Raw genomic sequence first — 15,462 nt, forward strand, 5'->3', positions numbered from 1 at the left:
GTCATTGGGATATTCTTTTCTTCATAAAAAACTTTCATTACATTAAAAATCAGAAATATAAACTTCTCAAGTAGAAGTCAGTATTTCAAAGCTTTGAGTATTTTGAAACCAAAGACTCTTATTTCTTCAAGTGACACGAACTAGAGCAACTGTCTTGCTTACTGTTGCACCAATAAATAGACTGTTGCTTAGTACCATACTCCCTTACCCTTACATTAGTGAATCTATTACAACACAAGTCTTGGGTAGCTTCCATCAACACTTCTTGACCTTGAACATTGATTAATTCTTGATTAAGGAGGTGGATACTCACATATGAGAATGATTCGGTTTTTCAAAATAACATAGAAAGTATGAAAATCAATTCTTTTATACTTTAACCAAGATAGAACCAAGTCAAAGTCTTGGGATAGAGTTATTCTAAGCAATCAAAGTCTTATTGCGGAGTAGCTTTAAGCACTGAAATCTTCGAGCAGAGTAGCTTTGAACAAAAGTCTTATTGCGGAGTAGCTTTAAGCAAATAGCAATCGGAGTACGTTGGGGAGTAGTTTTATTATTCGGGGTTTAGTTGATAGAGTTAATTTCTAAAACGTTCAATAAAATCACGCTCAACGTAGGTCGAAGAGTAGTGGCTGAACCAGCTTTAACAATATAGTTGTGTTTTCTCTATTTACATTTTTTTTCCGCTGCACTTTAACTCTCGATTTATTTGCAGAAACAACTGTTAAATACACTTTGACATCTGCTTGTTCAATTGTCGCTGCATGCGTTTAAATCAATAGTTCTAAGTATTAACTTCTCCTTTCATTTAAGTATTGTCTAAAGTGTTTAGGGTTATTATAAAAAAAAACGTTCATTAAGTTTAAATTTTTAAATAGTGAAGAGTTAGGAACGATAAACACCTAAGAGGGTGAGGGGGTGAATTAGGTGTACCTTTTAAAAATGTTATCCTTAACTTAGTTAATTGATTAACTTAAGTAAAGAATATTGAAGTACAAGACTTGAGAAACTTAATTAAATGTAAGTTCACAAGAAAGGTGCAAGATTTTATGTCACAAAGTATAGGTGATTGTGACACAGAACTTGACTAGGTACAAGCGAGAAATAGCAAAGTGAAAGAATGTAAAAGTAAATGAACAAACAAACGACATTTTAAAAATTAGTTCAGCCTCTACTCCGAGGCCTACCTCCAACCGTTATTTTATTACTTGTTTAGAAACTTACTCAAACTTACTAAACCCCTTTCAATGAAAATAACTCGCCAACCTACTCCGGTTGCACTCAAACTTAAAGCTACTCCGCTTCAAGAGTTTATGAGTTCTATCTCTAGGTGTTACAGAATCTTGAATCTCAAGAGTTCACTTAAATGAACATGGAGATCACAATTAAGATCTAACACGAGAATCATGGAACAAACTCATTATGTCACAGTACAGCGAACTGATACTTAGAGGTTTATAGCTTTTTCGAAAAAAATGAAGACTTTAAAATCTGAAAAACGTTTTGCAAACACTTGAAGAACAAAGCTTTAAATGCACAAATGATTTGCAATGTTTTACAATAAATGCTTTGAAAAGTTTTAAGAAATAAATGAGACTAAGACACTCTATTTATAGTGGATTTGATCTCAAGTAAGTGCAACTTAGGAAAATTAAATCCAATGTAAAATAGTAGCCTTTGAGTGATGGTAAGTGTTAGACTATAGGCTTGAGGCTTAAGTTATTGAAGAAATCAGAAAACTTAAGTTAATACACTCAACATATGACCTTTTACAAAAATGGCAAAAAACTTTTCTAGCTTTAAAAGTTTGACAAGTCCAACTTACCATTTATGTAAAAGGTGTGTGCACAAATCTAGAGGTTTATTCAAGTGGATTTGTGACTCAAAAATTTCAGATTGTTTTCAAGCTTTTGAAGATTCAAATGTTTAAGGTTTGAAATTTGCAAAGTTTTAACACTTAAAATATTTCGTTTTGTTGAAAACTTCCTCCATACGGTAGTATCAGAAACCACAGTACAGCGTATTGTTGCATGATTTTGCCATATCTAGTCTTGAATGAGAATGTTACACTTACTCTTACATTTTTCGACTAAGGCTAGGATCATATCATTGTCTTGACTTCTTGACTATCTTGATCATCTCGAGTCATCATTGAAAGTCCATTTGATTGCTTCAATCACTAATCACTTTCAACTAAAAGCAAACAATCAAATAATAAGGGGACTTGGCATCATCAACTCAATGTGTTCTAACAAATAGACATCTAAGAGCATCCGCAAAAGTTGGAAAATGCCTCCCCACATGTCCTCTCTCTCCTCAAATGGGGAGCCTCATTATTGCACACACTTCCTCTTAATTAGAGGCTCCACCATTTATAGAGGAGGTCCCCAAAAAAATAAGAAGGATAAAAAGTGTTTTTTTGGGGAGGTTCCCATATATTTGGGTGTGTGTTGGGGAACCTCATTATTGTATAGATGTAGATATGAATTGTGGAGGGTAAATGTAAAAGTTAGTGGAAAATGAGGTGGACGAATAAGAAAATGAAAGAGAAAATATGGGGAGCTTCACCTTTGCGGATGCTCTAATCCACCCCCTCTCCATTGTGCTCCTTGTCCTTGCCTCTTCATGAAGGGTGAAGGGCATACCACTCAATCGCCAGGAACTTGACATGCATGCTTGAACCAAAGATGGAAAGGAGGAACATGAATTAGAGGTTTTAATTTTAATTTTGTTTTTATTCGACTATTGTTATAATTGTTCCTTTGAAAATTTTATCGTAAATTTTCAATTATTATTTGAAATAATCGAATTCTGTATGATAATATTGAACCTTTTGTGTTTACGTGAACAACCAAGTAAACCTTTCTTTTTATGAATGAACCTTTTGACATATGAAAAAGTTCAAAAACTTTATGCTCGATTTGATGAAATCAACTACCAGGCGCACAATAAATGAAGACATCGTTATTAACCTACCAACAAATTACATTGCATGAACATTATTATGAACACAAAATCTCATTGAACACAGGCGATATCCGTCACAAGCTTGTGACGGATACCGTTTTCTCTCACAAAATGTCCATTAAGAGTTAAGTGGGAAGCACATGGGGGTGCCCCACCTTGTCCCTTCTCCCTTTTTGTGAGAGATCACAAACTTATGACGGAATTAGCCCGTCACAAGCAAGACTAGGTGTACTATGAAAGGCATTATTATTTGAAACTCTATAAACTTCCTCTTATACATATATCTTACAATATAATAATATATCATTCGTCACATTTTTATTGGGTATACGTGTAATTAATTACTAATTAACCACATGACAATAATATAACGTTTTGTCTAATATGTGCCTTTAGGGTACACATTACGACATTAAAATCATAAATGACATAGTTCGAAAACCATATATACATTCCGCCACTATATTATCTTAACGCACTATAGGGTACACATTAAAATCCTAAATATGGAAAGGTTTACAAGGATATTCGTGTAAATCTTGTCATATTTAGATTTTGTATGTGACCGTTTCAGCATACATTAGAAAAACCATAACAATAATAATTAACCTTATGATAACCCTTTTGACTTCAACAACTACCATGGTAACAAGATGAGGTAAATATAATCATAAATTCATAATCACTCTTAAGAACCGTTATATACCACCTTCTGACACGTGGCATAATGGATCAATTGGCAAGGATGACCTTGTGAAACTCCATAGATTATAATAATTATAATTATCTAGGGTATTATTGTTATTATTATTATTAGGGGCTTGATGGTAAATTTCCTTTCCTGATGATGATGATGATGATGATCTCAAGGATGGTAATTGTATATTAGCATCATGATAATGATGAAGATCAACACTGGATAATGATGATGATGTAAAGATTGATGCCATGGTGTCAATAGTTTGACCATCTAGGTGAGTTGCAACAAGCCTATCAAGGGTGGCCCAGTCGCTCCCGAGCTCGGTTTCCAAGTCTTTCACGTCCGAAACGAAGTCGTTTTGAAGGTGCATGGGTTGGTAGTAGCATGGTGATAGTTGGGAGGTGCTATAGTTTGGGCTCTCAAGAGTTGGGAGTTCTATAGACTTATTATCAAGGTTATGAAATGTGGACCTTGTAATAATATTATTTTTATTTTTGGAGGTCCCTAGGGTTTGAAATATTTGCTCAAGAACACCTTGATCATTGGCACCATGTTCATTGTCATCACATGGTGAATCAAGTATGGTTGAATAATGTGATTGTTCAATTGTCATGGTTGATGTGTTGTTGATGGTGGGATTATCTATTAGGGTTTTGATGTGGTTTTTCTTCTTGAATATTTTACAAATCACCCATCCTTCTTCTTGTGTGAATTCTCCATTACTCATTGCATGGTTTGTTACCTTCATACATAGATAATATACATACACAAGGTAAGTAAATGTATATATACTGATTTACTGATGTATGAAAGCGGAAATGATTATGATCAAACTCTTATAAATCCGCCGATAATTAGGAATATTCTTAAATAACAATTTTAGCTTTAACAATTTTTATGAAAAGAAATTCGTATGTGATAGTAATAATAACTGAATTACCTGCCTTCTATCCAATCTATTGTAACATAAATTCTGAAAAATCTATGAAACTTTGAAAGACGAAACTAACCTATCTGAATTTGCAATGAAAAGTCTATTATTATATTTTTTCTAGAAAAAAGCCATATATATAAATGAAGAAAAATACGGTCAAAGTGTTATCTCGAAGACCATCCAAAATTAAATGTTATCAATAGACTGGATATGAGGGAGTATGTAATTTACTGTAAAAAATTAATCTTGTAAAAACATGAATTTGGAAGGTATCCTTCAAACCCAACACCATCACGTAACTTACCTAGCTTCAACTTTTACTATTTAAGGAAATGTTCCATTTAAATACCAAAAAAGAAAGGTAATAATGTAAAAATAGTATTACTAATACTAAATTTTAATTATAATAACATATAAATTGTGTGACTAAGTGATCAACATTGAGATTTTAAGTTCGTCAAGTTTAACCGTCCGAAAATATCCAACTTGCTTATTTTATTCGCAACTTTCCATGTTGTATTAAGTTTCAACCTTAATAAATCAACTTCTTACTCTAAACGAGATTGTACCAGCGCGGTCGATAAGGAACACTCCTAATTAACACTAAAATTAAATAAATCAACTTCTTACTTTCAAGCTAGCCACTTTACTTGACGAATTTCTGAATTAAACTAATTCCATAACGGATTTTCTAAAATGTGCCCTTAGGGCACATATTAATAAGTTAATTAGAGAAAGTTTGTTGAGAATATTTCACTAATTATGATAAATGTAAGTTTGTACATCTATTTTTCATGATTTATTCTCAACAAACTTTCTATATTTAACTTATTAACATGTGCCCTAAGGGCACATGTTAGAAAAACCCATTTCATAATGACGACAAGAGAATCCATAAAGTTCAGACCACACAATCTAATCAACATCTATAAACAACCACATACGGATTAGTACTTAATACAACTATACTTTTTTTTGTGTCGATTTAGATCCTCTTTATTTTTTATTCTCTTTATTTTCTTTCATTATCTTTTAACGATTCAATTCGGATTATTTGCTTATGAATATTTTACTCATATTTAGATATTTTACGTATATACACAAATTATTTCCAAATAACTTTGAATGATGTTTTAAAAATATTTACAAATATACCCGTGCAACTTTGCACGGGTTTTAAGCTAGTTAATTACATCATAATTCAGAACCAAATAAAGAGTACTAACTAATAGTTATATTCTCCCGTGTACCGCTCAACTTTTTCATTTTCTATGATTTACCCCTATTTTCTTGCAAAAAAAATTTTGACCGTCAATAACTCTTGGCTACAAGTTTAGAATACGATAAACTTTTTTTTTAAAATTGACCGTCTTTGAGAGGTCTTTGGTTTGAAAAAAAATTGATCGACGTCTCAACACGTAGTCGGGAATTATGGTCGGTCAAAATTTATTCGTTAAAAAAAGTTTGACCAATCATATCTACCGGCTACGAGTTCAAAAAGCGGTGAATTTTTTTTTCAAATTCAAGGCCTTGACGAGATAATTAGTTTGAAAAAAAATTTCCGCTTTCTGAACTCGTAACAGAGACTTATTGTCGATCAAAGTTTTTTTTTTGTGAAAAACGAGGGGTACACCTTAGAAAACGAAAAAGTTCAGGAGTACATGAGAGAATATCCCTAAAAAAAATTAATGACTAAGAGTAAATAAGTGTGTATTCAACTTAAAATAGGCTAATGATACGAAATATTATTTTAACATGAGACAGTTTTACAAGAACTCTATTCAATCTCCTTTTTTGTGATCGATGGTATACTACAACTAAAACGAGCTATGATCCTTTTCATTTCTTGTCCACTTTCTCTCACATACCTAATTTTAATTATTATTTCTCATTTATTTCATCAACACCTGCATCGTTAAATCGTTTATAAAATATAATCCGAATTGAATCGTTAAAAGATAATGAAAGGAAATAAAGAGAATAAAAAATAAAGAGGATCTAAATCGACACAAAAAAAAAAAAGTATAGTTGTATTAAGTACTAATCCGTATGTGGTTGTTTATAGATGTTGATTAGATTGTGTGGTCTGAACTTTATGGATTCTCTTGTCGTCATTATGAAATTAGTTTAATTCAGAAATTCGTCAAATAAAGTGGCTAGCTTGAAAGTAAGAAGTTGATTTATTTAATTTTAGTGTTAATTAGGAGTGTTCCTTATCGACACCGCTGGTACAATCTCGTTTAGAGTAAGAAGTTGATTTATTAAGGTTGAAACTTAATACAACATGGAAAGTTACGAATAAAATAAGCAAGTTGGATATTTTCGGACGGTTAAACTTGACGAACTTAAAATCTCAATGTTGATCACTTAGTCACACAATTTATATGTTATTATAATTAAAATTTAGTATTAGTAATACTATTTTTACATTATTACCTTTCTTTTTTGGTATTTAAATGGAACATTTCCTTAAATAGTAAAAGTCGAAGCTAGGTAAGTTACGTGATGGTGTTTAAATGGAATATTTTTAAAACATCATTCAAAGTTATTTGGAAATAACATGTTAGATGATAAGAATTCGACATAGCTAAAAAAAAAAGAATAAATCAAAATATCTCGTCCCCGATTTAGCCTAATATGTATATTCATAGTCGCCTTGAATGCCCTGTTTACATGAGATAACGAACCAACTTAATCTTTACACAATTCATACGTTTTTCAAAAAATAACCAAACATCCACATATATTGAAAGATCCTAATTAACCATACTACAAATAGAAATAAATAACGTGCAATTCGATTCAAAGAAATATTCGAACCATGAGTTACTATTTATTAAAAGAATGATTAACTATTTATTAAATTAAATCATAAAAAAGTACATAAAGTGTTACTTGCAGCTCCATTTTAGATTACGTAGTTATTGTGTGTAACCGTCGTATGACTACACTAATAAAAGGGACAATTTATAAGAAATAGTGAAGGTTTTATGTAAAAATTGATTGGTTTTTAAAAGTGACCGTTTTACTCACAATTTAGCGGTAACTTTTTTTAATATAAAATGCTAAATTTTTACCATAAAATGGTCATTGTTATGTCGTCGCACATACAACGGTCTTATAATATAATTTGTGATTGAGAATGGGCCCTTGACACTCTTAGTGTAAACCCCTTATTCATGTTAGCTAATGCTAAATACACATCCCAATAATCAAAGCCTTCTAGTGTAGAGCCCTTATTCAGGTTTAAACAATGTAAACTTACTCATAATCAAATTTCATCCATATAAATTGCCATTAACTAACAAAATAAATTTGAGAGATCTGAGATGATCTCTAAATAAGTTATCACTAAAACTTAAGAGAGACGGTCTCTCACTAAGTTTTTGAGAGACCAATCTTTTGTACCTTTTTATTTGTATTTCATACCTCTTTTATTGTTGACCGTGACATAGTAATTTCGTACCTATTTACATAATAAATGTACCCATTTAATCATTAATCATGATTTGTACCTATTTTATTACCTTTAGTACCACATTTTCTTAAAATTGTACAATGGTCTCTCAATAAAGCTTATTAAGAGACCGTCTCTCAGGAGACCTACTCATAAGTTATTGATATAACACTAATCTGTACCCATTTATGCATTTTCATGACCTTTATTGTGACACAAAATAACTCCTTAACTTTGTTATATATTTTTATAATAAGTGTACTCATTTTATTTTTAATCGTGTTTTTACCTGTTTTGTTGCCCGTTGTATTGTTTTGTATCATAAATTATAAAATAATCTCATAATAAATTAATTGTATATACTATATAGGATATGAAGATTATTTTTAAAAAACGCAAAATTTTAAAAAGGAAACTGATATTAGGGAGACCTTAGAATATAAAGAAGTTAGTGAAAGCAACAATAAAATCATGGTGGTATAATTCTCATGCTAGCAACATAAAATAAATTCATGGGTTGGATTATTTAGTTAGTGGGCCTAATTTAAAATGATCCTAAAAACTATGTATGTTTAGTGTGGAAGTGAGGTGTTGAGGGAAAAAACATGTTTTGATTGTTGTTTTATTATATTATATAGATAAATCAAAATGACTCAATAAAATGAATGCACTTTTCTCTCTCATGTGAAGTACGAGTCTTTAGATGTAATTCACGAAATTTCATTTTGGATAATTTGAAAACAGTCTCTTTGTGTTATTAACTTAAAGGTAAAACTACGCGCATCCATCTTTTTCCGTCTCCCACAATTCGCGAGAGCCATTAAAGCGGATAATATTTGAAAAGAGTCACTTTGTGTTCTTTACATAAGAGTATGAATTATCATTATAAATTTTCAAATATTAATCATAGGGAATAGAGTATGTGTACATCGCTTACATGGGTGTCATTGTTAATGGAGGAGCTTTCATCAAGTCTATATTCATGCATAATCCAATCACACTTCTGGCCATGGGGAGCTCTTCCTTTGTAAAAAACAAGTGTCTTCCTCATCCCAATTTTCCTGCCATTGGTATGTATCACCTTATCTCGGCCGGTCGCCTTCCAAAAACCGGCCACCGTGGCTCGGTTTGTCCTTGTTCCAGTAGGGTACTTCTTGTCTTTGTGGCTAAAAAAGTACCAATCATTTTGTGGAGTTGTCCCTATTCTACACTTTTCTGAAAATAACTCGATTTTAATCATAATCACTAGGTACTTTGCATAGCAATTGAAAAAAATAAAAAGAATAAAGAGCTTGGAAATTGAAATGTTAGAGTAGCTTGGAGTATATTATTTGGATAAGGATTGATATACGCTAGGCGCTTTCAGAAAAGAAGAAGACATGCGAGTAATAAGGAGAATTAAGATCAGACGGTCTTACACAAAACGAGTCAATTATGTAATAAAAAGTACGCATACCTTGAATGTCCCAAGGTTCGAGCTCATTAAGATCAACTTCGAAAATCACGTCCAAGTCAATATTCTCATTAACAACCTTCTTTCTTAAGTAATATTGTAAAAGTTCTTCTTCGGTTGGATGAAATCGAAACCCTGGAGGTATCCTCGATTGCCCGTTAACCGATATATTCATATTATTATTATTGTTGTTACTACTACTATTATTATATTATGCGTTTAATCAGTACTGAACAATCGTACTATACTATGATGAACTAATTTACATAAGTGGACCAACCAAAATTATTAAAAAAATAATAAACTAAGAAAAGTAATTAAGGTTTGATGATCATATTATAAAAATGGTTAGTTATATAATTTGAAAAATTAAGAGAGGAAGGAAAGATGCGGGACAAAAGTATAGCAAAGAGAGTAAGAGAATGATGAAATGATGAATGTCAACTTAAGTGGTACCCCAAATAAAATGGGACATGAGAACTTGAAAGGCTCTATTATTTATATGCGGCAAGGTTGGCGATTTTTGAGTTAGACTATCAACAACTTTTTAATGTACCATAGTACCATACAACCATGAGCTTACTACATACATAATAACAGTTGATCTCATTTATAACAATCACAATTTTGCGAGGGAGAAAATATAATCATTTAGTGGTAAAAAGTAATTATCGATATATTTTTATTACTCCGTATTAGATAATGATTATTTATTTATTATAAAATGGTTATATTTTCTCAGTCATAAACTTCAGAATACGTCATGAGATAAGAATTTGTGATATACATCTTATCTTTGTATAGTTGTACATGTTTTTCAAGCGCATGTATATATAATATACAGAGCTGCACCTGGACCCACTGGGTCATGGGTCGGGTAGGAATATGTAGATTTGTTTCAAAATATTTATATTGTGATTTATGTAATGCTTGTGGTAGAATTGGTAAAGCTTCCATTGTAGTAACATATAGGCCTGGTGATCGATCCGGTACATTTTCCTTTTAGGATATATCATCACTTTACTTATAGTATAAAATAATTCATCTTGATACTCTTATCAAGCTAGCAATCATTTATTATGAAGTTGTAAGCAATTTTTTTTTTTTTTTTTTTATTTAGGACATGATTTTATTATCATTTTGAGCGATTTACAAATGCCTCACAACTCACAAGATACTGTAATACCGTCTTACCCGAAACATATAGCTATTCATATTATTTGTTAAATTATTTCAACGCATATATATAGTAGGGAAATGACTTGGTTTTTTTAAAAGAAAAAAAAATTATAATTGAATATTCAAAAATAATTATAAGTTGGTAATTTTCATACAATAGTTAAAAAAGTGTTCTCCGCGATAAATAAATAGAAACTCTAAAATAGTGATGTAAGGTTTACGTGAAATGAAACATCTATTGATATACTCCTTATAAATATAAAAAATCGACCCTCTTGCTATTCGTTCCTAGCTTCATTACTCCTGTATATATATATAGTAGGGAAATGACTTGGCTCCTAGGGTAGTAATATGTGTGGTTGGCTCACCAAAAATTCTTACATACATTGATGGGCGGTTTTCATGTATTAAATTATTGTACACGCTATATAACGAGGAAATTATTTGTTTTATCTGGTTCTACTTTAATAATTTGTTATATACAACAATGGTTCTCACTTTCGTTTTCCTTTCGATTCATGTTTCATAGTAAGTGTTAGGCATATAGTATGACTAGTGGCGAAATAACATAACATGTCTCGGACAAATTAGCTTATGTATTATAAAGTAAATAATATAATTGTAATTATGATAAATAGTTATTAAATAGTAAAAGGAGAGAGCTTATCTGGATAAGGAAGAGGTTGTGACGTGACTTGAGATCACTGTCCTAAAGTCTAATATGCCCCGTCTGCTACACACGGCCTCAATGGCATTCGACCCCCCAGGATTAACACAACCGCTGCGACTTCGGTGTAGGCAAAGACGAGATGAGATGACCAAGATCGTTGCCAGAAAACCTCAAAGAATATTTCTTAAGAATGTATGAGAGAATTATAATTTTTGTTGTCTCTCAAAGTGAAAGAGAAGGCTTGTTTATATAGGCTAAAAAAGCTTAAGAATTAACGAAATCAGTTTTTTGGAAAATAAGAAAGCATGGTAAACCGGCAATCACTTGATGACCACAACAATCAATTCCGTAGACTGCGCCAATCAGTCTCGGAAATTGAACCTTTGAAAATATTAAAGAAATGTTCCAAAAAACAACGTAACTAGTATTTTTCCAATGTGGGACAAAAAGACTATTAGAGCCATTATTCCAACAATCCCCCACAATGGCGAAAATAGGAGTAAGAGAGAAAAATTGAGGTAATTAAGGCAACGGGGATTTAGCGTTTAGATGCAGGTGTCTGTGGACTTTAACCAACACCCAGTGACATACAAATTTTCTCAAACCGTCATTTTTGGTGGACTAAGCCTTTAACCTTTTGATGGAGTTGGTAAGAGAATTTTTGCGCACTTGCTTGATCCCAAATCAGGGCTAGAACTCGCATAATCCATGAACTCATCATGAACTTTAAGGTTAGGAACAAATTATACTTGCCCCTCACGTAATTCCCGGTTATTTAATGAATGTCTCTAGAGGTCCAAAACCTAAAGAACCTCTTGGGGTTAGGGCGAGAAACCCCCACAATCACATAGGTGAGTTCATCAGGTTTGATTGTCGCAAACCATCAATAAAGACCATGAACTCATTAAGAGCTATTGCTCAACCTTCCACAATGACAATATATCTGTAAGTACAAGAAATGTACACAAAGTAATACCACATCACTTTATTAAATAGGAATGGTAGTAGTATTACATCTCGAGTTCCTTGTGACTTAGTTTGACCCATTGAACTTAGATGAACTAAGACGGGTATCCATCACAATTCGCCCCTTTACAGGTTTTAAACCCATTCCTAGTGGTGCCGCCAACACCAACTTCTACCATGGCCAATAGTAGGAGGATCTCAATATCCTCTTCACATTTTAATAAGTACGTACTATTATGATATCACATTGTGTAAGGGATCTCAATATCCGCTTACAATTTCACAACCTTTGTGAACTCATAGATATTGATCATATTTTCATCATCCTTTTGGTCAATATTCATCTTATTGTAGCTTCTTACCGGTGCATGACCATCAATATAATGGATCTCAAAGCACCCCACAGAAGAATATATGCTAGTAGATCACTGAACCTTTCAACTTCTTGTCCTGCCAATTCTAGCATAATAACTTCACATCTTATTGCATATTAACAACACAATTTGTATAGTTATCATACATGATATAGCATTATGAAAAATTGTATCTAAACGTCAAATGAACTTCATCATTATTTGACGTTCATTCAAAATCCAAACTCATTCTCAAAGATACAATTGTTTTCATTGATTAACTTACCAAAAACCAGGGTGTCCATCAACTATTACAACGACATAAGCTATATCATATCTCTCCTCTAACACGTACAAACATCATATATATGCATATAATTACTTTCCACCAAATTCATTTTGTCATGTATAAACTCAAGAATACATCTTAAATAGCTCATATATTAGTGATCCAATTATCACCAATAACTTCCATTAAAGAAAAATCCCGAAAACAAAACCAAATAAATATAGATTATGCATCTTTTACCTTTTCTTGGTTTACTAAAAGCATTTAAACCAAATAAAAGGTAGTTACTCGAATACATATATTGCCAACCAACCATTCATAAATTTATTAAACGGAGAAACGGGTTTATACAAACCCAATATCAGAGTATCCACAACTATCAATCATTCCCATGTAATTGTCATTATCAATACCAGTTTCAACTAACACTCAAACTCAAATAAAAATACGTCAGAGTTAAGGATAGTCATACTTTCACCAGACGCCCCCACAATCCACAACTTACTCAAAGCATTAACTAAGCAAACACTTTTTAAACCAATCGATTAATGCTCATAAGAATTGGACAACTTAATCTTAAAAAAATTCGTAAAACTTCCAGCTCAACTAAAAACTTCAAGTAGTGATAAGGTCAATATTATATGCTCAAAGCTAACATTCAAGATGACATAAGATGATAAACAAAAATCACCCTTTCTGAAATATGTCATCAAACATCATTATTGTCATATAGGAACTTATTAACATCATAAACCAAGATGCCAAATTATACTTTGTCATAACCAACTATTCATAACAAGTTATTTTAAATCCAATTTTGTATTGCACAAACATACATTATTTTCTTTTAAGATGCTCCATATATTTCCAAGTACATCACATATGGGAAACATTTTTCATAACTTAAAGAGAAAACACAACTTTTCAAAGTTTGCTCAAAAAAAAAAATACTACTTCCCCCACATGTTATCACACCATACATAAGTGATAACATAACATAACGTTCACGAAATTATACACAAATATGTAGAGATACATACGAGAATTTCACACCTAATTAAGTCTTTAAAAAAAACTTATTTTGGGAGGTAAGTGCATATCAATGTATGACTTTTGGTCAACCATATAAATGGTAGAAGTTATGAACCCCACAATTGGTACTCACTTAAACAAGTTACGAATGGTCTTATACTTAAAACAAAGAAACAACTAAGGTCTAAGTGATACATATACTGCAAAGGCTATCTCTAAATATATCAACATAAAAAAAATGTCAAATTTAATCATAGCCGCATAGGTATTCATATACTCCGTATATAGTAATATTCAACACCATGCATGTATAATGTCAGGTTTCTTAATATTTAAGATAAAAGAAGCACCCACTAACCATCCATCGTACAACATTACTACTCCTTAGCAAATTTCAATTATTAACATGTGACACAAAGCTAACATATTTATGATCAATCTAGAAAGTTGAAACAAACCTACAATATTCGAAAATGAAATAATACCAAATGAGATACCTCACAAGTCATAACCACACAATCCACAAACAATTTGACTCTTTGAGGAAAAGCTATCTCGATTAAATGTTCAACCAAGCCCTTTCATTTACAATTGAGAAAGAAAAACTAAACAAACATGTAAGATGCCACTTTGCAGTTGTTTTCATATTAACAATCCAATGAGATTGAATGACTGATAGCAAAATTTATAGACAACGATATTGACAAAAAAAAAAACAAAATTATACTGTACCATTCCTGATAAATAAGCATAGAACAAAATCCATCTTTTGGTGACAAATTAGCAGAAAATATAGCCATATCGCCTTAAATAAAAATAAGCAACGAGTAAGAATATTTGACTTTAGATTGTTAGGCATATAGTATGACTAGTGGCGAAATAACATAACATGTCTCGGACAAATTAGCTTATGTATTATAAAGTAAATAATATAATTGTAATTATGATAAATAGTTATTAAATAGTAAAAGGAGAGAGCTTATCTGGATAAGGAAGAGGTTGTGACGTGACTTGAGATCACTGTCCTAAAGTCAAATATGCCCCGTCTGCTACACACGGCCTCAATGGCATTCGAGCCCCAGGATTAACACAACCGCTGTGACTTCGGTGTAGGCAAAGACACAGATGAGAACAGATCGTTGCCAGAAAACCTCAAAGAATATTTCTTAAGAATGTATGAGAGAATTATAATTTTTGTTGTCTCTCAAAGTGAAAGAGAAGGCTTGTTTATATAGGCTAAAAAAGCTTAAGAATTAATGAAATCAGGTTTTTGGAAAATAAGAAAGCATGGTAAAAGGCAATCACTTGATGACCACAACAATCAATTCCGTAGAGCGCCGCCAATCAGTCTCGGAAATTGAACCTTTGAAAATATTAAAGAAATGTTCCAAAAAACAACGTAACTAGTATTTTTCCAATGTGGGACAAAAAGACTATTAGAGCCATTATTCCAACAGTAAGA

The 15,462-nt window shown here is 31.8% G+C and overlaps 1 protein-coding gene across 1 annotated transcript; it reads right to left on the reverse strand.

Moving 5' to 3' along the window:
• Nucleotides 1-3,629: 3,629 nt before the first annotated feature.
• Nucleotides 3,630-9,686, reverse strand: LOC141658530 (NAC domain-containing protein 43-like). The gene is made up of 3 exons (XM_074465464.1): nt 9,515-9,686; nt 8,996-9,273; nt 3,630-4,409 (listed from the first exon to the last, which is right to left on the reverse strand). The coding sequence occupies exons 1-3, from the start codon at nt 9,684-9,686 to the stop codon at nt 3,666-3,668; spliced, it is 1,194 nt and encodes a 397-aa protein (XP_074321565.1). The 3' UTR covers nt 3,630-3,665.
• Between the last annotated feature and the right edge of the window lie 5,776 nt (nt 9,687-15,462).

The sequence above is a fragment of the Silene latifolia genome, chromosome 6, assembly GCF_048544455.1.
Source record: "Silene latifolia isolate original U9 population chromosome 6, ASM4854445v1, whole genome shotgun sequence".
NCBI classification, from domain to species: Eukaryota; Viridiplantae; Streptophyta; class Magnoliopsida; order Caryophyllales; family Caryophyllaceae; genus Silene; species Silene latifolia.